General features: G+C 43.7%; 1 protein-coding gene across 4 annotated transcripts in view; it reads right to left on the bottom strand.

The window, feature by feature from the left end:
• SLC36A1 (solute carrier family 36 member 1) overlaps nucleotides 1–22366 on the bottom strand; it is a 55052-nt gene that overhangs the window by 12701 nt on the left and 19985 nt on the right. For all 4 annotated transcript variants that reach the window (XM_047729608.1, XM_047729606.1, XM_047729605.1 and 1 more), the window contains 5 exons: nucleotides 21087–21171; nucleotides 20478–20696; nucleotides 15315–15413; nucleotides 12370–12536; nucleotides 8483–8652 (listed from right to left, as the gene is read on the bottom strand). In XM_047729608.1, coding sequence (XP_047585564.1) covers nucleotides 8483–8652; nucleotides 12370–12536; nucleotides 15315–15413; nucleotides 20478–20696; nucleotides 21087–21171 — 740 coding nt within the window. The remainder of the gene's footprint in view (nucleotides 1–8482; nucleotides 8653–12369; nucleotides 12537–15314; nucleotides 15414–20477; nucleotides 20697–21086; nucleotides 21172–22366) is intronic.

Here is a 22366-nt window from a genome sequence, read left to right as displayed (position 1 = left end):
AGAAAGGGAGGTGGCCTATTTTGGAGCGATTGGTCATTTTCTTAACACTGACAGTACCTCCAACACAAACATCTCCACTTAACTGATATGGAACAGAATGGGGGGGGAAAGCCATCCTTCTGGAATGATATCACGATAAATCCCATTTCACAGAGCATTCTCCTGCAGGGCAAGTAGAAGCACTTCAGTGTGCAGGCTGACCTGAGGAGCCAGGCCCCCCACAATGACTCCAAGCCTGTTCCAGGAGAAGCTAGTGGCTCCCACGCCTGAAACTTAGGCAGGTGGGTCTGTGAGGGAGGTGGAAGTGGTGAAGAACGGCTGGCTGCACTAGGAAATCCCATCCCACGATGGAGAGGAGGCTTCCCTGACTGCACTTACTCCAGTGCCCACCGATCCCACCGTTCCCATCTGACTCAGCTTCCCACTCGGGGAGTGGGGGAGAACTGAAGGCCAATGTTTCACAGGTTTATGGAGGATTATGGGCTCTGGAATTAGGCTCTTGTGTTTGAATTCTGGCTCTGCCTCAGTGACAATGCGGGGAGTTACAGCCCCTATTTATTCCCTGGTTTTCTTGTTGGCAAAATGAGGATACAAATGGCACCTGTGTCACAGAGATATCATGATGATGAAATGACTTGACACAGGCACTTCACACAAGGCCTGGCATACAACAGGCTCCTAATATAGTTCATATAATCATTGCTAGTATACATATTGTTGTCCATGAAAAGTGCATCATTAGCTCACTAGTAATCAAATATATTTTGATGAACTGTCTTCCCTGCAGGCTTCAACTGAAGGTCCTTAGCATTGAGACTGGGATCCAGAGGACACCCCCGACCTCACTGATTCCCATCAGGTACATCTTATGTGGGGGCTTCCGTTCCAACTCCATTTCATAAAGCAAATGTAGCCAAGTCGTTCTGAGGAAGGCACCACAGTGGTGAGATTCCCAGAACACCTCAGTCAAAGGCAGCCAGTCTTACCCTCAGGTCAATTTTATTCCTGCACTGATTTCACTGTTTCTTTGGCTGAGCTACAGACAAAAGGACAGGGCTGTGTTTAGAAGCCAGGTTTTATGAGAAGTGCTTGCTTTTAAACTGGAACGGCACTCCCCTCAGTAAGAGGAGAAGCATGTGGATCCAAGATTTACCAAGGGAGGGATAGATTCATCTCCTGTCTCACGTTTACTCTGAAGCTATATCAACTTAAATGAATTCAGTTCCTCACTCACACTGGCCACCTTGCAAGGATTTAACAGCCACCTGTGCCTAATGGCTACGGTCCTGGGCAGCAAAGACTCAGGACACTTCCATCACGGCAGAACATCTAGTGTCTGGTAGACAGCATTGTCAAGCAGCCACTCATTGGCTGACTCTGCCTCAGGTCCATGGGTACATAACTTTACAACATTATGATTGTCTCCAGAGAGGTTAAATGACAGAAAGTGACAGACCTGAGACTAGAATCCATGACGTCAAGTCCCTGGTACAGTCACATCACAGAGCTGATGATTAAGAAAATGCAAAATGATACCCACAGGAGGGAAAAGAGGGAAGCTGGCTGATGAGCAGAAGAACGGGAGGAGTCAAATGCTGCATTAATACTCACAGAGTATTAGCTGTTAACACAGAATATTAACCGTTAATACTCATAGAGTATTAATGGCAATCATTCAGCAGGGAATTGGTATACAATCAGCCCTGACCTCTTTCTGCTTTGGAAAGGAAGTAAGACAAAGGTTTTGAAGCCTGACAACAAAAGGGAATGCAAGGATGCTGAGTCTCAGATCTGCCTCTGCCATAGTTTTATAGCCTGGGGGCAATGCTTATTCTAGCATCTGACCATAATGGCAAGTATCCATTAACACCTTCACTGTTTTGAAGCCTTCAGAAAGTCCACAAAAAGTAGAGGCTTTTAACTTGCCCTCCAAGTTAAACATAGTCTGCTTCAGCCCTTAGCCCTTTCTAAATAGAGTTAGTGATATCCCTTAGATCTTCAGGGTTGAATTTTTTGGAGGAAATTTAAGAATATAGAAAGCTGATGACAAAATGGCTTTCTCATCATGGACAACCAAACACTCAAGAGTTGGTCTGCCGTGTGACCCGGAAAAGGACACCTGCCCTCTCTGGGATCTGGGTCTGCATCTGCCTAATGTCAGCTTCACAGTGATGGCTCCCATGGTACCAATTCAAGTGAGTAGTGGGGTGGCAATAGCACCAAGGCAGCAATCAGCACCAAGCCCTAGGAGAGGCTGGTACAGGAAGGTAGTTAAGAGCGTAGGCTTTGGACTCAGAACTTGGGCTCCAGTCTCAGCTCTACCACTAACCAGCCAGCTACTTAACCTACTGCTGAATAGGGATGGTCACATGAGATCACTCACATAAAGAACTTAGAGTACTAAGTGCACAATAAATGCTTCATATATGTGAGCTAATGCAACCACCAGTCCTAGCATGAGTGAGCTCACGATTCAGAGCCTCAGCTCGGTCACCCATGAGGTCAGGTGACTGTACTAACACTGGATGGCCACTGAAGTCTCACCCAGCTTTGAAATGTTAAGGAAAGGCACAATGCTGGTTTAGTCACCTAGGAATGTATTCTGGGATATGTCCCTTAACTCACTGTCAACTGGGAAGCACCATGTACCGCTCAATGGTGGCAGAGCAGAGCAAAGGGATTCCTCTCCTAGGACACATGGTTGTGCCAAAAACACAGCTTTCAGCCTGCCTGGTTTTATGCCACTGAAGTGAGTTATTCTTCCAGTGCCAGCCCCTGGTCTTCACGAATGCTCTAGCCTACTCAAAAAGAGAAGGGAGACCTTTATCAGAAACAATGAACTGAAGGAGGAGAGAAGTTGGATGACCCGCCCAGGCCCTCCTGGCTCTGAGTCCGCCATCCCCCTCCCTCCCTCACATTAACCTGAAGGACAGATGGTACTTCATGATATGACTTAAGTGAGGTCAGATGTGCTCAACTCTATGATAAGAATTAAGTGGAAACAGCAACAGAGGCTTGTGTGATCAGAATCTTCTCTCAGATTAGAGATGTTCCACTTCATCATGACATTTTAAAAGCAATCTAAAAACTTGTCCTTGTTTTTGCTACAAAGGATATACAAGATAAGCTTGCTTAACAAAAATATCTTTTAAAAGCGGCTAAACTTTTCTCTTCTCTTAAAGCCAGCATCACAGGGCTACAAAGGGAAAGCCGACTTCCTGTCCTAGCTGGACCAGACAACACAACTGAACCCCAAATAAAGTCTGACACTGGAGAAAGATAATGGGGGAGGGCTGGGGAGAAGGGAAGAATTGGGAGGCTCCCACTAACATGCTGGGGGAAGAGGAAGACAAGAGGAGCCAACCAAATTAGCACAAGTAGCCCCAAGGGTTCAAATAGCAGGGGTACCTGTTTTGCCCCCATGCAAATTGTGGTAAATGAGTTTTAGCTAATTCCAGAGACAGGAATCAGGTACTTAGGAAAGATGTGGGAGCAACCAAAACCTCTTCTAGCATTAAATGTCTTTACTCTGAGTTAAAGCCCTCTAGAAAGAGAAAGAAGGTAGAGACCTGAGGAAGCAGCCAACCAGGAATATCTGCCCCTGCTTTCTCCCTGTTCCCTCACAAGAACACCCCACACAAAGAGGAAGATAGCACACTCCCACGTGGCAAGTTACCACCCCCTTCAACAGCCTGGCTGTGGCATGTACAGCAACGGGGGACTGAGGACAACTCAGACAGCCCATGTGATTAGTCAAGAGGGCCCCAATGGTGTTACAAAACATCTTCCCTTTGGGTTAAGAGACACTAAAAATACGATCTTTTAACTGCTGAGGTAACACGAGGCAAATGACCACGTTCAGAGAAGGAACATTGGGATTCCGGAGCCTGTGGTTTTAGACCAGCAACAGAAAAGCTGACTTATGCACTAGAGAAGACAAAGCACTTAAGAGAACAAACATACACTTACAGAAATACGCTGGACACCTACAGTCCTGTGCCCGGAAGCTCTTTCTGCTGTTTCATTGTGATTGATGCTGGTGAAGCCTACCTGTGTTATTCTAAAATGTCTAGAAATCTACCTTAAAAATTAACAACAGTCTTGAACACAATATATAATCTCACTTAGTGGGAATATAAATTAAAAAGTACAAAAGCAAGAAAAACCACCTCCATGTCCAACACTAAAGGAGTAGCTTAGTGAATACAATGCACCAATAGAATAGAATATCATGTGGTCATGAAAATGCTCATGAAGGATACACATATTCATGATATAATATAAAATAAAAAGCAAAGGACAGAGTTCTGTGTATATTATGATTGCAACATGCACCCATGAGGAGTAACACAGAAGATAAAATGCAAAAAAAAAAAAATCATTTTGTTAAGTCAGTGGGATATTCAGAATTTCTTTCTCAATAACCCCAGATCTAGATGTTCTTGAAATGTTTTTACATTAATTTTCTTTTTTGAGCAATATTTTGGTAGAAATTGAAAATCAGGCTCAAAGCAGTTGTGCAGAATCACGGTTTAGACTTTAGAGAAGACTTAGCAACCAGATAGCCTGCATGTCTTACAGCTGAGGAACCTGAGGCCTCGCTCGGGAGGGTTCATGGGGTGCCCACAGTGCACAGTTCATTAACACTGCTGCCCTTTGTCTCTGCCGCTGCAGGATGGAGAAGTGTGAGAAGCCAAAAGTGCTGAGAAGCTATTCTGTGTGGACCTGGAAGCTTCATACTTCATAGGGTCTGGCTGTTTGGAATGTTCTACAGCTATGCATTCCAGTCCAAACAAGCTTTTTAATTGATATGGTTTTATGTTATTACATCTTCGACAATAGGTTTTTGAAATGTTTGTACTTCACTGAAGTAAGATGTTTCACGTGGCAAATGCCACAGAGAATTAGCACAAAGCCCTGAAGGACAGGTTAATGCTTCATGGAACCAGAAGAAACTACTCTTCCTATACCTCTGAACTCCCCCTGGAGCCAGCCTCTTCCAGCCTCTCCTCTTACACAAACTCTGCACACAGGTGACATGCTAAGTGCAATGCAAACATATGGGCCAGAAATAAATACCGTTCATATGCAGTCACAACAAAATGAGCACCGTTCCCTGACACACGTATTCCCCCTTGCCCTCCTCTCCAACAGTCTAAAATTAAGCACCAGAAAGTAGACACAGCAGTCTTTGGGGAATGGTGGAGAGTGGTGAGAAAGGTGAGTTACAAATGGAAAAAAAGAAAGAGTCTGGACCAAATTTCCCTACTCCCCGTGGCAGATGGAGGGTGAGGAAGAGGAGGAAAATTTGGGGAAAAAGACAAGAAAACACCATAAATAGCAATAAAACAACCTGCTATTAAAATTTACAGGTATAACTGAAAACAATCAGTTCTAGCAAAGTCCTAAAATCATATACCAATTAACCTTATGCAGAAAAGATATGAAAGCACAGAAAAAACAAAAACAAAATAAACTCACATACATACATTTAAATTGGAGTCATAGTGAAATGCGTCTCCTCAATCCCACAATCACTTGAAAGTCTCCAGGGAAGGTAAAAGAAGCCCAAGTGCTCACAGATGAAGAGGCTGCATCATTTAATAGGCTGACCATGCAATGCTAAGTCACAACAGATCACAGAAGGAGAAAATAACTGAGTGAGCTTGAAGATCAAAACCAGCTTGTATCCTTTGAGCATCACACTCTCTAGGGGAGATGAAACCCCCAGACAGAGTCAGGAAAAGCGAAGGAAAAACCAAGAGACATCTAAGGAAAGCATGAGATCTGTGAATCAGAGACTGCTGGCTCCTATGGGGCACAGTGGAAAGAAACCTGGCAGGAAGCAAGACATATGTTACTGGAGGCTAAGCCAGGCTTGAGAAGAAAATGGGGCCAGGAGAGGAATCAGGCCCCAGCAATTCGGGCAGGCAGAAGTTGGTGTCTAGGCAGTTAGAGCACATTTTACCTAAACAGACCTACCTTCTCTAGAGGAATCACTTTGAAAAAAGCCAATTATCTGAACTACCCCCATCCTTTCTTCCAGCACTCTTTGAAGTCCAAAACAGGAGCACCGAAGACTGTCATCACGAACACTGTGTACATAGGAAAGCTGTTTCTTCAACATTTAGAGGTGACTCATTCACAGAGAAATATATATACCTGAGTCAAAGCATCATGAGCTGCCGGCCGAAGATAGGGGCAAAGTCCAGAGTACCTTAGCACATATTAAGGCAAATTACTGGAAAAGCAAGGTATATCACATTCTTTCCTTTTCAGTTGCTCAGGGGCAACAGTGCCCTATGGGTAATTCTGGGCATTGGATTAGCTGCTGAGTAAGCTTTTCCTATAGGCTGGACTAGACAGGGCCAGAAGGTCTGCCAAACAGAGGCTACATACAAGGACAAGTGAGACCCTTGGCTGCCATCAACTTGCTGGAGTTGGCAAATCCAAGGAGTCCACCCTCTGCCTGGCTCCTACCCAGCCCCATCCTGTAACAAATCCTTAGAGAGAATGCTGCCCAACATTAAATCAGAAGGTCCTGGGAAGGCATTCGGTTTCTTAGCTCTAGGAAGTTCCTTCCATAAAAAGATCCAGGACACCAGCTTCACCCACATCCCTGAAGTACAATGAGAAAGAGAATTGCAGTGGCTTGAAGAAATCTGTTCCAGGACAGGCATTAGTCTGTTCCCTTGAGGAAGTTCATTTGGGCATGGGTACCAGTCTGTTCCTTGAGGAGATGCATTCTGGGATAGGCACTATTCAGTTCCTATAGCCACTATTCAGTTCCTATAGCTGGTATAGCCACCAGTCTGTCCCCTTGAAGAGGTCTATTCTGAGATAGGCACTAGGCTGTTCCCTGACGAGGTCCATCCTGGAATAGGCACTAGGCTATTTTCTGGAGAAAGACCATTCTATGTTAGGTACTAGTCTGTTCTCTTGAAGAAGTCCATTCTGGGATAAGCAATATTAGTTCTACTGAGAAGTCATTCTGGGATGGGCACTATTGCTTCCCCTGAGCAGGCCCTTCTCTGATGGGCATTAGCTTGTCCCCTTAAGGAGGTTCATTCTGGGATGGGCACTAAGCTGTTCCCTTGAGGAAGTCCATTCCGGAATAGGCACTAAAGCAGTTCTTTTTAGGATAGGCACTAGTCTATTCCCTGAGGTTGTTTCTGAGATAGGCACTAGGCTGTCCCCTGAAGAAGTCCATTCTAGGATAGGCACGAGGCTATCCCCTCAAGGAGGTCCACCTGGGACAGGCACTAGTGTGTCTCTCTGAGGAAGCCCATCTGGGACAGGTATTAGTCCTTTTCCTGGAAGAAGTCCATTCTTGGATAGGCACTCGTCTGTTTCCTTGAAGAGGTCCATTCTGGAATAGGCACTAGTCTATTCCCCATGTCCAACCTCTACCGCCCTCCTCTTTCTAGCAGCCAACCCATAAAGTCACTTCTGATTTTCCAGACTATGATCAAATGCTAGACAACTTTCACATCATTTATCCCTAAAACAGTCCATTCTGTTTCAATTTAAAATCATAGAGACCTATGTTTATTCTAAATATAGAGGCTTGGACTGGATAATTTAAGAAGTTCCCAGGGAAGTCTCAATATAATAAACCAATATTTTTCTTCTCACAAAATGATACAGTTTTTAAAAATAAAATAGAAAGCCAAACATAGTCATAAAGTGAAATCTAGATTCCAGCACTTCGATCTGGGAAGAAGTTGCAAATCTCCTAGAAATTTAAATTAGATATTACAGACCAATTTATTCAGGGGTTCTCTATTCTATCAAGTCACAGAAGCTACCAAAAAAAAAAAAAAAAGAAGAAAAGAAAAAAATTATTTTTATTTTAAAATTTATACTGGTTTCAACCAACGCAAATAGAGTAACATCTTGCTTCTTAACTCACACTCCTGGGTGTGTAGTCAGGGAGGAGGAATAAAACACAATGTAAAAAAATCAAATACCTAGGTTAATCCATACAGATTTTCTAAGAAACACACTAGGTAAATGTCTAGTGCAGTATCATGGAAGCTCAAAATGAAATCTAAGGGAACAGACTGTCACACTGGGACATGATCATTTGAAAACACAAATAAACATGCACCTTCTATCAAATAACCCACACTCACATGCAGATGAGTGAAATGGCTCTCTTTAGACTTCTACCTTAATTTTTCGCAAGGACATGGGATAGTACTTTTATAACTTTGCTATGACTTATGACAATCGCCGTAGTATTTTATGCTGTATCTACAAATAAACTACTCTTCTCACTCCCACATCCTTTAGAGCACATATATAATCAATTCACTTCACCACCTTGCTGGGCCTCAACTCTGCACCTGAGACAGCAGGCCAACTTTCCTGCTCACACACTACAACTGTGTCATTCCAACAGTCTCTCACCCAAGAAAGCCCCGGGCACTGGGTGCCCTTTGGGAAAGCAAACAAACAAAGTGTCTTGTCTTCTACTCACATGTCATGCAGACCAGCATGGTGCGCACGAACAGGTCTACGACCAGCTCCCAATGCTCGGGCACACGGGACACGAAGAAGGGGATGATGATCTCAGCCGGGACGTAGAACTGGAGGGCATAGGTGAAGAAGATGCCGACGGAGTACAGCAGCTTGACCGACTGGTACAGCCTGGGAACAGAGCCAAAACACATTCAAAAGCCTGCTCGGCTTCCACGTGCACTAGCAGCGAGAGGGCACAACGGTCTCATGGCGAAGTGGCCATATCTCTCTGAGTCAAAATGCACGTGGTCTTTAGGACCTACCAATTTATTTATTTATTTTTTATTTTTTTATTTTTTAAGATTTTATTTATTTATTTGACAGAGAGAGATCAAAAGTAGGCAGAGAGGCAGAGAGAGGGGGGGAAGCAGGCTCCTCCCTAAGCAGAGAGCCTGATGTGGGGCTCGATCCAGGAGGTTCAACCCACTGAGCCACCCAGGCGCCCCAGGACCTACCAATTTCATGTCTAGGGATTTATCCTGCAGATATATTTGCACATTTGCACAAAAAATGACATTCAGAATATGTCACTGCAACATTATTTAAGTATGAAAGACTGAAAACAGTTTAAATCTTAACCAGTGGGGAACTAGTTCAATAAATCCTAGTGTTCCACCTAGATGTTAAAAAGTAGGAGGCAGAACTATAGGTGCTGATATGGAACTAGCTCATGATATACTATTAAGTGAAAAACGTGTGAGGAAACAGTGTCTACAGTGTGCTACAAATTGTCCCCCCCAAAAAAGAAAAAAGAAGGGAAACCCACACACACACACATACATATGACATTCTTACATACTCTAAACATCTCCAAAAGGAAATACAAGAAACTGGTAATGCGGTTCCCTCTGAAATGGGGAACTGTAACACCAGGGACTCCATGGAGGCAAATGGAAAAAACATATTCTGTATACACTTTGCACATCTGGAATCTTTACCAGGGACAAATACATTTTCAAAACTTAAAACGATTAAAATATAGCAGGTTTTTTTATATCCTTCCCCTCCAATTCAGTGCTCCCTAGAATCAGACGGTGACCACACAGCCAAGAAACAGGAATATATCCCATCTTTCCACTCCACTGTGGCCGTCTCCCTACCGCGGCCTCACATGCGGCTTCTCGGGGAGACCATTATGTCATCATCCGATATCTCTATCTTATCTCAAGCCTAGGACTGTGCAGAGTAGAAAAACAAGTCTGGGGGCACCTGGGTGGCTCAGTCGTTAAGTATCTGCCTTCCGCTCAGGTTGTGATCCTGGGGTCCTGGGATTGAGCCTCGTGTCAGGCTCCCTGCTTAGCAGGAAGCCTGCTTCTCCCTCTCCCACTCACCCTGCTTGTGTTCCCTCTCTTGCTGTGTCTCTGTCAAATAAATAAATAAAATATTTTTTAAAAATCTAATCCATAAGTACTAATGGATCTGACATGATCATTAAAAGGGAAAGCCACTCTGCCCCTTACCAAAGCTCCACTTCAAACAGGACCCTCATGCATTAGGAAGCAAAGAACATGGGCCTCCCCCACTTCATCAGAAATCTATTTAAAAGTGGTAATTATATTGTATATAGTCTGTGGTTGAACTTAATACCTAGAAGATGTTCTTATGCTATAAACAGGAGAACACCCTGGGAGAGGCTGAGTTGGACAAAAGGTCTTACTTGCTCCCAGAATAGATAATAAAAAAGGCTTTGGAAAAATCAGCTGGTGGCTCTATAATTAAACTCAGTACAACACCAAAGCCTTCTGGAGTGCCAGAAAGTCTGGAAGCAGGATAGTCACCTGCAGGGATGGCTAAATAAATTGCACCCGAGTGGAGGTGGAAAGATTAGAATAGCTGGGTTCGGAGTATCAGAGGAAAGAAGACAGGTGCTTATCTATGGCTTCGGATTATGTGGGCTGCTTCTGTTCCTGCTGATCCATTTATCTTCAGTTATGCCAAGCCACCACCTGGCTCTTGAAAGGACAGGAACATTTGGAAATTTAAAAGCAGGCATCAGAGTGAAAGAGAAAGACTTTCTGAAAACAAGAGCCCATTGCAAGGCTACCACTTGGCTGGCCACCCCACAGATCTTGTCCCCAGACCCCTGCTGGTTAGGGTGTCCTGTGCTAAACACCAGCGGCACTGCTGAATACATGTTTTTCTCAATTTTCTCCACCTGTCCTTGCACAATGTCTGACTGGTGCTCTAAAAACATGCATAGGCAGGTCAATCAGGCCAACCTGAAAGGTCCTTCTGATCCCCAGGGCACTCAACAAGCTTCTCGGTGTCTGCTCAGCGGCCCTCCACAACGAATTTCTAATCTTCAAGAGAACTGTTGCTTCAGACACACCCTGTGACAGCTACCTTTTTATTTTTCTTAAAGGATTTATTTATTTGAGAGAGAGAACGCATGAGTGGTGGGGAGGGGCAGAAGGAGAGGGAGAAGCAGACTCCCCGCTGAGCAGGGCACCTGTCACAGGGCTCAGTCCCAGGACGCTGAGATCATGACCTGAGCTAAAGGCAGGTGTTCACCCAGCTAAGCTACCCACATGCTCTGACAGCTACCTTTTTAGATAGCATTTCAGTATGTCTCAGTGTTGCCCTGCAACACAGTAACCAAGAGCCAAGAAAAGTGAGATACAGAAGGGCTCCCCACAAGCCCTCATCCATGGTGACAGGCCTCCACTTGCACATCAAGCCAGTGACGGCCATGGGAGAGGCACAGCAGAAGCTGGGAGCCTAGCCAGTTTGCTCTCCTCTCCCTATTTGGAATGTTTAAGGTGAACTGATGGGATACTTGGCCCTTCCAGGCTCAGATTTTCAGGGAGGAAGGGCATATCAGTCACCTATAACCAACCCATTTGGTGTACACCTGCACAGGAATTCCTCCTCTAAACAAAGAAGTAAGCTTAGGGCAGTGTCCTCCTTCTGAGAGCACTAGAAGAGTATTACGAAGTGCTTTCTCATGCATAGCATCTGGTCTTTGTGACAACCCCGGCAGGAAGAAATGACTCTTCCCAGTTCCCAGAAGTGGGAGCTGAGGCAGTAAGCAGCTGTGACGTGCCCAAGGCCACAGAGCTGGACATGGCAGACCGCCTCTGTCACCTCAACGCCAGTTGCCTCCTGAGAGCATCTCCTCGTTCATAAGATGCTCAGATGTTTAGTCCTCCTTTTCATTCAAAAGTCATCCCCTGGGTGATAGTCATGTGCCAGACACTGTGCCACATGCTGGGGTGCATTGGAGCCCTGCCCTCCCAGAGCTTACTGTGTAGGGTGATGACAGTTAGGGCAAACAGACCATTACAGTACTACAGAATAAGATTTAGGCTAGGGTCTGGATGGGATCCCACAAGAAGAGAAGGGGTATCTGACCTAGATGGGAATTTGTGGGTAAGAGAGCAGAAAAAGTTTCTCAAAAAAAAAAAAAAAAAAAAAAAAAAAAAAAAAAAAGACTCCTAGACTAAGTCTTCCTGGCCAAGTAGGAGTGAGGTGCAGGTAGGGCTAGGGGTGGAATGGGACTGATAGGTACCTTAAAGGTTTCGCCTCTATCAGAGGAGCAAAGGAAAGTCCCTCAGGGCTCTCAACAAGGGGACGCACAGCTGACTTGAGTCTGAGATGGCTCATTCAGGTAATTCGAGAACAGATCTGGAGGAGCGAGACTGAGATAGTGGATGGTCAAAAGGGTCAGTGGGCAGCCAAGGAGGGATGGTGCTGGCCTGGGGGTGGGGTAGGGGTGACAGCAGTGGGTTCAAGTGCAGTGAGCTGATTTAAGGTATAAGTAGAGGAAAATCCACATTCTGACCCATTAATTAAAAAACAAAAGCAAAAACACACAGTGTTCCCAGGCTTCCATCCTCCCCCACATACCAGCAATTGGGTAGGTTGAGGGTTATGCTCCCTTGGATATTAGCTCCAAATTGCAGGTACCCCAGACACCCCAGACTGATGTAGAGGGCAGTGATGATGGCCATTCCCACGTATAGGATGAGTGGAAATTTCTGGGGATCCTTCATTTTATTTTCAAGGGGCAGAACCTATGAGAGTAGTGAGAGAGAAGAGAAAACACAGGAAAAAGTAACATTAATGGCCAAAATAAATTATAATCTCCTCAGAAAAAGAATGCTTTATCCTCAAGATTCCCCAAAAGCACATCTATCTTTACAAGACATAAATAAAGGCAAGTTATTTCCTCAGAGCTGGAGGAGATACCTAGCTTCCCGTGTGGAAGAGGGAAGTCTTGAGGGCGAGAGCAGGCAGGACTGGGCCCCAGGACTCCTACCCAGGCTGGTGCTCTGAACTCCTCCTCCAGGGTCCCCATGGACTGGGGGTGCTCTCTGCCCCTTGGCACAGCCACACGGCAGCTGCATCATGCCCACCCAGCACAATGGAGAACAGACCTTGTCTGAGATCACAGCTCTGCCAAGCAGTCCAAAGAATGCAAAACATAGGTCAGGGGAAACTGCCACTCTAATGCCCATAGACTGTTTCCATACCTCCAAAAGGACAGATGCCAGCAGTGACATGTTAAACCTCTGAGTTAGAGAAATGGGGGCACTGAGGGGGTCACAAGTTAGAGGATGCAGAGACTTGGGCTGGCAAAATGTACAAGAAAATCCACTTTCCAGATTTCTATTCCAAACCACTGACCTTGCTGCCCTCTCCCTCACAGCAGAGGACATTCCAAAGCAAAGCAAAGGACCCTTTGAAGACTCATTCCTTTAGGAACAGGGAACACAGAAGGCGTGACTGACAAGCTTCACAACCTGCTATCAACCGCATCTGGCATGGCTGACAAGGAAAAGCAAGGCAGGGCAATGTCTAGCTGCCTCACAAAACATTTTTGATCTTGTCGTGACACTCTTTTTCCTTGAACACCTGCGGCCATGAGGCAGAGTGGGTCTGTGCCAGACGCACCGCGGCAAATGCCGCAGGCCTACTGTAGGGCTGGTGCTGGAGCTCCAGGCCACGGCTCTGCACTTCCAACCGGGCCTCAGCACCGCACCCCCTCCCCAGCTCAGGGGTCTCAAGCTGCGGTTAATCCACATCCAATTAGAAACTGTTCACTTTCCTTCCATTACATTTTATGGAGAGTCTAGAGAGCCAGAGGGAAGGCGGCCCATCTCCACATCTGCCAGGCCTGGGCCAGTGGCACAAACACAGAGAGAGCACAATGAACAGACAGCGAGAAGGAGCCCTTCACCGGACACACATAACAGCCCTCAAGTCCAAACTAAGAGTCAAAACAGCAGTGTTTTCTCCCTTATAAAAATAGAAAACAGAGAGAAATCTTGAAGTAACAGGTAGTGATGATTATAGAATGACTCCATTTCTAAGCCTTGGCTGATGAAATGATGCAAAGAACAACTTCTGTGCTGCACTGCTAGGGAAAAGTGATCTCTTCAGTACAATATTCCTTAAGAACCCAGGGTCTCCGGGCAGCTTCCCAAACTTGACTCAATCTCTTCTTTCCAGTCCCACGTATGTGGGGCTTCTTTTTCACTGCTGCAATATGGGCCATTTCAGGCCTCAACCCCCGCAGCAGGGAAACATTTGTGTTTGTGAATCAAGGGGAGACATTCTTCCTGGGCACTAAAAACCCCCAAGAAAGGGCAAAGGGAAATGTGTTAAAACTCAGGACAACAACTTACACACTCATCACTTAGAAAGCTTCCCCTATGATGTTAGAGACTTAACCCATTCCACCAATACCACCAGGGCAATTTCTTAGTATTTTGACAAAAAAAAAAATGTGTTCAGCTTCTAGGTTTTCTTAAAAGTATACAAAGTGATAGAGAAATTGAAAGAGGATAAAAAGATTCTATGAAAGGAAAATTATCTTCCCTTTTCCTAAGCTCTTGGCCAGCAGAACCAATAATTTTCTTCAAAGAAGACGTCTGGACCTTTACTACGAAAAATATAAATGAAAATCAAATTAGGTACAACTGAGTGGCAGATTCCTCTCCTTAAGGAGAAGCATTGGGTGAAATCACAGCAATGATGGGGGAAGCTAAGCCAGGAGTAAAGGCTAAGGTTATTTATCTACATGCAAAAAAATACGGCACATCAATGTTCCAGGACAGAGAGATAATTTGTGTGTTTACTGATTTAATAATAAAATCAATAGTATTTTTTAAAAGATTTTATTTATTTGATAGGCGAGATCACAAGTAGGCAGAGAGGCAGGCAAAGAGAGAGAGATGGAAGCAGGCTCCCTGTTGAGCAGAGAGCCCAATGCAGGGCTCGATCCCAGGACCCTGGGATCATGACCTCAGCCAAAGGCAGAGGCTTTAACCCCCTGAGTCACCCAGGTGCCCCAAAATCAACAGTATTACTAATAGAAATAAAAATCACTGAATGCTCACTACATGTCAGGGACTACGTGAAGCACTTCATACGTGTCTTATTTAATCCTAACAACTACTAATCATTAAGTTCACTTTTCAGAAGCAAACAATGAAGGCTCAGAGAAGTTACATCCTTATAAAGGTCACACAGCTACTCCTTGGCAGAGCCAGGACTCACCCCAAGTCAGTCTGACTCTAGACCCTGCATTCCCAATTGCCATGTATTACTGTTTACTACACACACAGGGATGGCTGCGCAACACAGGGGCTTTGAATGTGAAAGTTCTTAAATCACATACAATTTATTTTCAAAAGTTACAGCTAGGGAATTCCTGTGGAATCCCTGAATGGCTGGTTTAACTGGCCAATAAGTTTCAGAAGATAATTTCTAATAACATTTCCTCCGCCTTCTGTCAAGCAGACCTCAAGGACACCAACGGCAACAGGTCATCACAGTGCAACTCTTACCATCCCAATGCCCTCAAATGCAAAAATGGCTGTGCCAAAGAACAGAGGGTAGGTTTTCCAGGGCGCCACCAAGGGAAGGCGGCTGGGGTCTGGGATATTCTGAAAGAGAAAACAAAGTGAAGGTTATACACAGATTCGAGATGTGAACTCCAACATCAGAGAGGTCACACCTTTTCCTAAATCCAAGATCCTGTGAAAGGAGAAAGTCTGACATCTGAGAGATGATTTGGGGGACATTTAGCTTTTGTATCTTTTTCCCTTTAGGTTGAGAAAACCCTACCCGCTTTGGGGAAAGACTACAGACCAGTGTACTATTAAAAAACTCAAATGTTTCAGCTCGCACAAAATAAGTTACATTCTTTCATTAGGTAATTCAATTCCCAGAAATTTAATCTGAGTAGGAAAAAAAAATCAAAAGAGAAAAAAATTGGAGCCTAGTTATTTAATAGTAATTAAAAACAACCTAAATATTCCCAAACAAGTGAAATGAGTTAGGTTACTGCACAGCAACCACACCACAGAATATTATGCACTATTTTAAAAGTAAAAATTGAGATAACTAAGAATCAAATGAAAGACTGCTTATGAAATACTAGAACATTAGCTTTTAAATGTACATATGTACTATAATACAACTACATAAACACTGCACAGATAAAGCTGGAAGGAAAGGTGGAAGATTTTTAAAAGGGCTCTTTTCCTTTTTTTCTCTGCTTTCTTTCCTTCTTTCCTTCCTTCCTTCCTTCTCTTAATTCTTGTGAATGAGTTTGGACACTTGAAAAATTTTATTAATAAACACATAACAGGAGTACTGGAACATTTAAGGACAAAATAGCAAAAAAAAAAAAGCATTTAAAAATAGAGGCAAATAAAAACAGGCAATTGTTAACTGCAGGTACAATGTAAATATTCACAAGCAAAGAGGTGCGCACACGGAATCCTCCCTGGCTCGCACTGAACAATAGCCCCCAGTAATGAGTAGCATCAAAGGAACAGGACTCAGCATGGGACAGAAGCTTCTGTCCTTTCAGAAAGTGGCTTTTTCAACCGTGTGCATACACTGCTCATGCTAAAATAAGAACTGATTTGAAAACTGCCTTTACAACATTTTAAAATTGACTTAACTATAGAGGCATTTAGATAAACATGGGGCACGCTCTAACAGTATAACAGAATGAGATCAGTGGACAAAAGATCTAATAATAATCTCTGTAATAGGCTTCTCCTTGAAAGTTTTCAAAGCAAGTATACTATAGTCTCCCTAAAATATAAATAATTTAAAAAATCCTTTTTTTCCCCCCTGAGCCCTGCAAATAAAGCTCTCTTTATAAGAAGTATTTCAATATCTGGAATGAAGACAGACTAAGAAACAGTCTTGCTCTACAATGAGACAAAGAGTGCAATTGCCCTGTAATTATTCCTGAATCACAGGACAACTTAAGTTCTTAGAAACAGGAGCAATCTGTTGGTTAGTGGGTGTTTATACATCAGATCTAGCTGAGGTATCAGAGAGGGAATTTCAGAATCCATGTCTGGGGATTCTGGTGTGACTAAGGCCAGCAGAAGGAATTTACAATTCTACGTACTTAATGAATGTTACTGACTTAAAGCCCAACCCATTAAGTGAAAAAAAGTTTAATGTGCAAAGAAACACATTAAAATCAGCTTGCTATCAACATATTGTCCCCTCAGTTCTATACTATCAATTTCAGTGATAATAGCTTTTTGAGAAAATGCTGTTAATGTGCATAAGGGTTGCAAGATATATTTCTATTTTGGAAACATTATAACTGAAAAAACTGCATCTCAGAATTAAGGAAATGCAGTAATAAATACATTTATGGGGAGCCCCCTCTGGGTGCCACCTGTCAGTCCTGGGGATGAGGATATGGGGAAACCTGCACAGGTGGAAGGCCTCAGTCAGCTTCCTAGGCTGGCGTGAGCAAGAGCAAGAGCACCGGTCACACACATGCTCAGGACTGGGAAAAAATTCAGAAATACTGGACAGTGGGAAAAGATGCCAAGACAAGACAGCAGTAACAACAGCATCAGCAACAAAAGTGACCCAAAGGGAGCATCTTACATAACTACACACCTGCACACCTACACAGCACATCAAAAAGAAGCTGCTCAATGCACAGCCAAACTACCATCTTCCCCAGGTGCCCCCAGAGCAGAGAGCACCATGTGATCTCACACACAGCCCCTGGCTGAGCCCAGAGGCTGGCTCATAATGGATCTCAAGAAATCAGCAGGGCTGCCTCATCTGCTCGTGCCGGTTGCACGACACCCAGACAATGCTCTGAACAGACACTGCCTTCCCCTGGGACTGAGACACTATTGGAACCCACATTCCCATCCCAGCTCTCTGCTCACGGCAACCACCGCAGTCCAATGACCTGCAGTGCTTTCAAACTAAACACAGCATGTGTGTGCGTCTGTGTGAGCCAGGCTCGCTCACTTTAATGTACACTGCGGTGTGTCCCAGGCACTGATTGAGATCTCTAATTACAAAGTTAAATCATGCATTTATTTACCCTTTCTTATTTAAACTTAATTTGCCAGAGGTAGAGAAGGAAACCCTCTGGAAGTGGTCAATCATGCGTTCAAGGGACCTCCTTCTATTCCCATTAAAAAAACAGGTCATAGACAGCAGTTCATTTTGTTTTTAAAAACCAGTTCCGCAGAAGACTCAGTTATCTGCCACCCATCTGACTTCCTAATACAGGGAAAACCAGTAAATGCACACTGAGTACAGTGTTAATCTAAATTCATTATATCATATCCTCAGTGCAGGAAGTACTGTTTTACAACGCACTGTGTTCCTAGAAACCGTATCAGTGAGTGATCGGGTCACTGTTAAGCAGACCGTGTGAAAATGAGTCAATATTCACCTGTCAGACTGACCGAAATTAAAAAGATTGATACATCTAGGGTTGGCTACTTATGCACTGTGGAAAGAAGTCTACATGAAATTGGTAAATAGCTTTTGGAAAAAGCAACACAGCAATATAAAAATTCAAAAGGGCACATTCTGTAGCAGTTACACCTCTGAACAAATACTTGGAGAAGTATTTATACATGTCTACAAAAAGGAAGGCCTAAGAATGCTCACTGGCATAATACTAAAATAACACTAAAAATTATAAATGACCCAACAGTCCAGTGACTGGGGACCGGTTCAATAAACTATGGCACATCTATTCTCTGAAATACCATGTAGCAATGAAAAAGAATGAGGTAAAACTATGTGTGTTAGCATGGAAAGCTCCCTGAGACACTGTCAAGGAAAAAAAAAGGCAAGGTAGATGAATACTACATCTAATAATTTTTAAAACTATGTTAAAAACAAAACAAGACATACTTTTGTTTTATATATTTCTTTACATTATTTCTTTACATACTAATATAGTGTGTAGATACATCCATAAGACCTAGACAGAGACAGACCAATCACACAGAGTGAGTCCCTGAGAGAAATACTCCAGGGTAGACATGTGGTTTTCAACACTTGTATCGCCTGCATTTTAATGAATATGTATTGATGAGTTCTTTTTTTTTTTTTTTAAGATTTTATTTATTTATTTGACAGACAGAGATCACAAGTAGACAGAGAGGCAAGCAGAGAGAGAGGAGGAAGCAGGCTCCCTGCTGAGCAGAGAGCCTGATGCGGGGCTTGATCCCAGGACCCTGAGATCATGACCTGAGCTGAAGGCAGAGGCTTAACCCACTGAGCCACCCAGGCGCCCCTGTACTGATGAGTTCTTTAGGGAATTAAATATCAATACCTTTTTTTTTTTAATTTTTTTAAATTTATTTTCAGCGTAACAGTATTCATTGTTTTTGCACCACACCCAGTGCTCCATGCAATCGTGCCCTCTCCAATACTCACCATCTGGTTCCCCCAACCTCCCACTCCCCGCCCCTTCAAAACCCTCAGATTGTTTTTCAGAGTCCATAGTCTCTCATGGTTCACCTCCCCCTCCAATTTCCCCCAACTCCCTTCTCCTCTCTAACTCCCCTTATCCTCCATGCTATTTGTTATGCTCCACAAATAAGTGAAACCATATATAATTGACTCTCTCTGCTTGACTTATTTCACTCAGGATAATCTCTTCCAGTCCCGTCCATGTTGCTACAAAAGTTGGGTATTCATCCTTTCTGATGGAGGCGTAATACTCCATAGTGTATATGGACCACATCTTCCTTATCCATTCGTCCGTTGAAGGGCATCTTGGTTCTTTCCAGTTTGGCGACTGTGGTCATTGCTGCTATAAACATTGAGGTACAGATGGCCCTTCTTTTCACTACATCTGTATCTTTGGGGTAAATACCCAGTAGTGCAATTGCAGGGTCATAGGGAAGCTCCATTTTTAATTTCTTGAGGAATCTCCACACTGTTCTCCAAAGTGGCTGCACCAACTTGCAATACCTTTTTTAAAGTTATGCTTTTATTCACTGGCTCTCACTCTTTTCCTTTTCTCCAGTCTTGGCAAAATGCACTGTCTCATCCATAAAGAGCCACAGTGTTTGAGGGCAGATTTTTCTCAGCCTGGTCTTCTACCCATCAACATACAGATGTCCTCTCTTGTACTACCTACACACCTGCCCACCTGGGCTATGTAAGGGGGAGCAGATAATCACTGGATTTATAATTTTGATGAATAAATAAATAACAGGAGTGGTAAGCAATTATTTTATCTACATATTAAGTTAGAAAAGTCGATTTTTGCTTTCACCTTAGTATTTTTCTATTTTCCCATTATACAATGATTCATGTATTAACTACCCATTTGGAAAAAAGTCTAAGCCAGTGATCTCAATGGGGATGATTTTGCACACACACACATACCACTGTCCCCACTCCCCCAGCACATTTTTCAGTGTCTGGGGACATTTTTGTTTGTCATAAGTTGGGCACAGCTGCTACTGGCACCTACTAGGTAGAAACCAGGAATGCTGCTAAACATCCCGTGTTGCACAGCATAGCCCCCTCCGTGACAAAAAATTATCTCACCCAAAATGTCACTAGTGCCAAAGTTGAGAACCCCTAATCTAAATATACCATACATAAATAACATATCCTTATTTATGTTCCATTTACTTGTTTTGTTTGCTTCTTTGATCATATAATAGGCAGAGGGAGAGCCTTGGCTCTCTTACCTGGACAATGAACTGGTAGAGCATAACCAGGCTAACCAGCATGGTGATATTGGCCAACAGAGAGAAGATGGACAGGGCTCGGAGGTTCCTGACAAAAACCAGCAGCACCAAGAAGGGCAAGAAGGTGAGCATGTAGAGTCGCGAGTCCATGGTGGGCGTCAGAATTACTGTCTCATTATTATGGCAGTTGTTGGTGGTCCCATTGGCTGCTTCTATCACCTAAATTGAGGGAGAGAAATGCATCAGAAAAGGCCTCTTAAATGGCAAAGGCCAGTGGACCTCCCACCCAAAGAGGCTCCTAATTGAAGGCTCCGTATGTGAACAAGGCCCTACAGAACCATCTTCCAAGATCTTCACAGTTGTCATCAGCAACCCAACTGTCTCAGCTGGTTTGATCATATCTTACCTGAAGACAGGAGGACAGACAAGGTATCCTGAAGTTTCTCAGTGCCCTAGGTCTTTAGATGAAATTAAACAAAAGACGCTATTCCATGTAAAATGTTAAAATCTTAATTCTTTTGTTGACCAAAACTGGCTTACGATGAATCCTAAACTAAAACGCCACTCATCTCTTGTCACTTTTTTTTTTTCTTTAAACCAGAGCCCTACCTGTTTAAAGTTGTCAGCTAGAAAGACAAAGTAGACACAGCAGAATCCCAGCTGCGTGACGATCAGGAAGAAGTCCACAATGTGCCTGCAGATGGGAAAGGGAAGAATACAAAGATCAGGAGGATTAAAAGCAAGATCCCCAGAGAGATAGGTGTTTGAACAGTGCTTTTTCCCAGGTCATCACAGACACTTCCCACCAGGTGAGAAGGATGAGTGTGCCCTGATAAAAGGAGAAATTGTGCTAGCTGCCACCAGTCTGGATCTCTGGAGGAAGGTGAAGAAGGTCCTCTCTGTGTGGTGACTGAGGTCCCTTTGCTGTGTGTTGTGTAGAATGCTGCATGGGGTCAGGCAATCCCGAGATCAGAATGGCCAGAGTGGAGGACATATACCAGGACCATAGACCAGTCACTTGACTTCTCCCTCCCCATGGCAGGCCTATGCCACTTCACACTGTTTGTTCTAAAGCTACAGGAGCCCTCAGCATAAAGCCTAGGAAGTATACCCCTTCATGATCTCTTTTTATAATTTGGATCCAAGAACCAACCTACTGTCACATAAGTACACAGGAAGAGATGTACCAGAACAGACCGCTGGTGGAAGCACTGTTACAACAATAGCTGGTGACAACCTGAAGGGTCATCCAAAGGAAAATGATTAAATGACAGATCCTTCTTAAATGGAGTAGTAGTACACAGCAAGGAAAAAGAATATATTAAACCTATATGTGCTGATACAGATATGTCTAGGGCTTTTAATAGAAAAAAAATTTCCAAATAGTATGCAAAAATTTGTGTAAAAAGACGTTAAGAACATGTGTATGTTTGTATACATACAGAAAATTCCAGAAGTATACCCATTTACTATGACCAGCCTATACTTTCATTTTTCACTTTATGAATGCTTATCTTGCTCAAAAAAAATTTTTTTACCACAAATTAACTTCATTAAAGAAAGGAAGTAAGGGAATAAGGAAGGAAGGAAGAACGAGGGGGAAAGAGAGGTGAGAGTTGGGGAGAAAGAGAGAAAAACAGAGGGGAAGATAGGAGAAAAGAGAAAAATGATGGAAAGGAGGGAGGGAGGGAAGAAACACTCAGTCAACAACCAACCAGCCAACCAATGGTGGCCACTTGGCACTATGGCTTCTCCCAGTCCCAGGGAATGATCCTGCTAAAAGAATCGCAAAGTAAACCTGCATCACAGGTTTATAGTGTGAACTATAAAAGCCTCCCAATGACCACAAGAAGGAGTTTTCCTAGAGAACAGAGCTTTCATGTAGTTCA

The sequence above is a fragment of the Lutra lutra genome, chromosome 5 (assembly GCF_902655055.1).
Source record: "Lutra lutra chromosome 5, mLutLut1.2, whole genome shotgun sequence".
In the NCBI taxonomy this organism is placed as follows: domain Eukaryota; kingdom Metazoa; phylum Chordata; class Mammalia; order Carnivora; family Mustelidae; genus Lutra; species Lutra lutra.
This window is presented reverse-complemented; position numbering and strand designations above follow the sequence as displayed.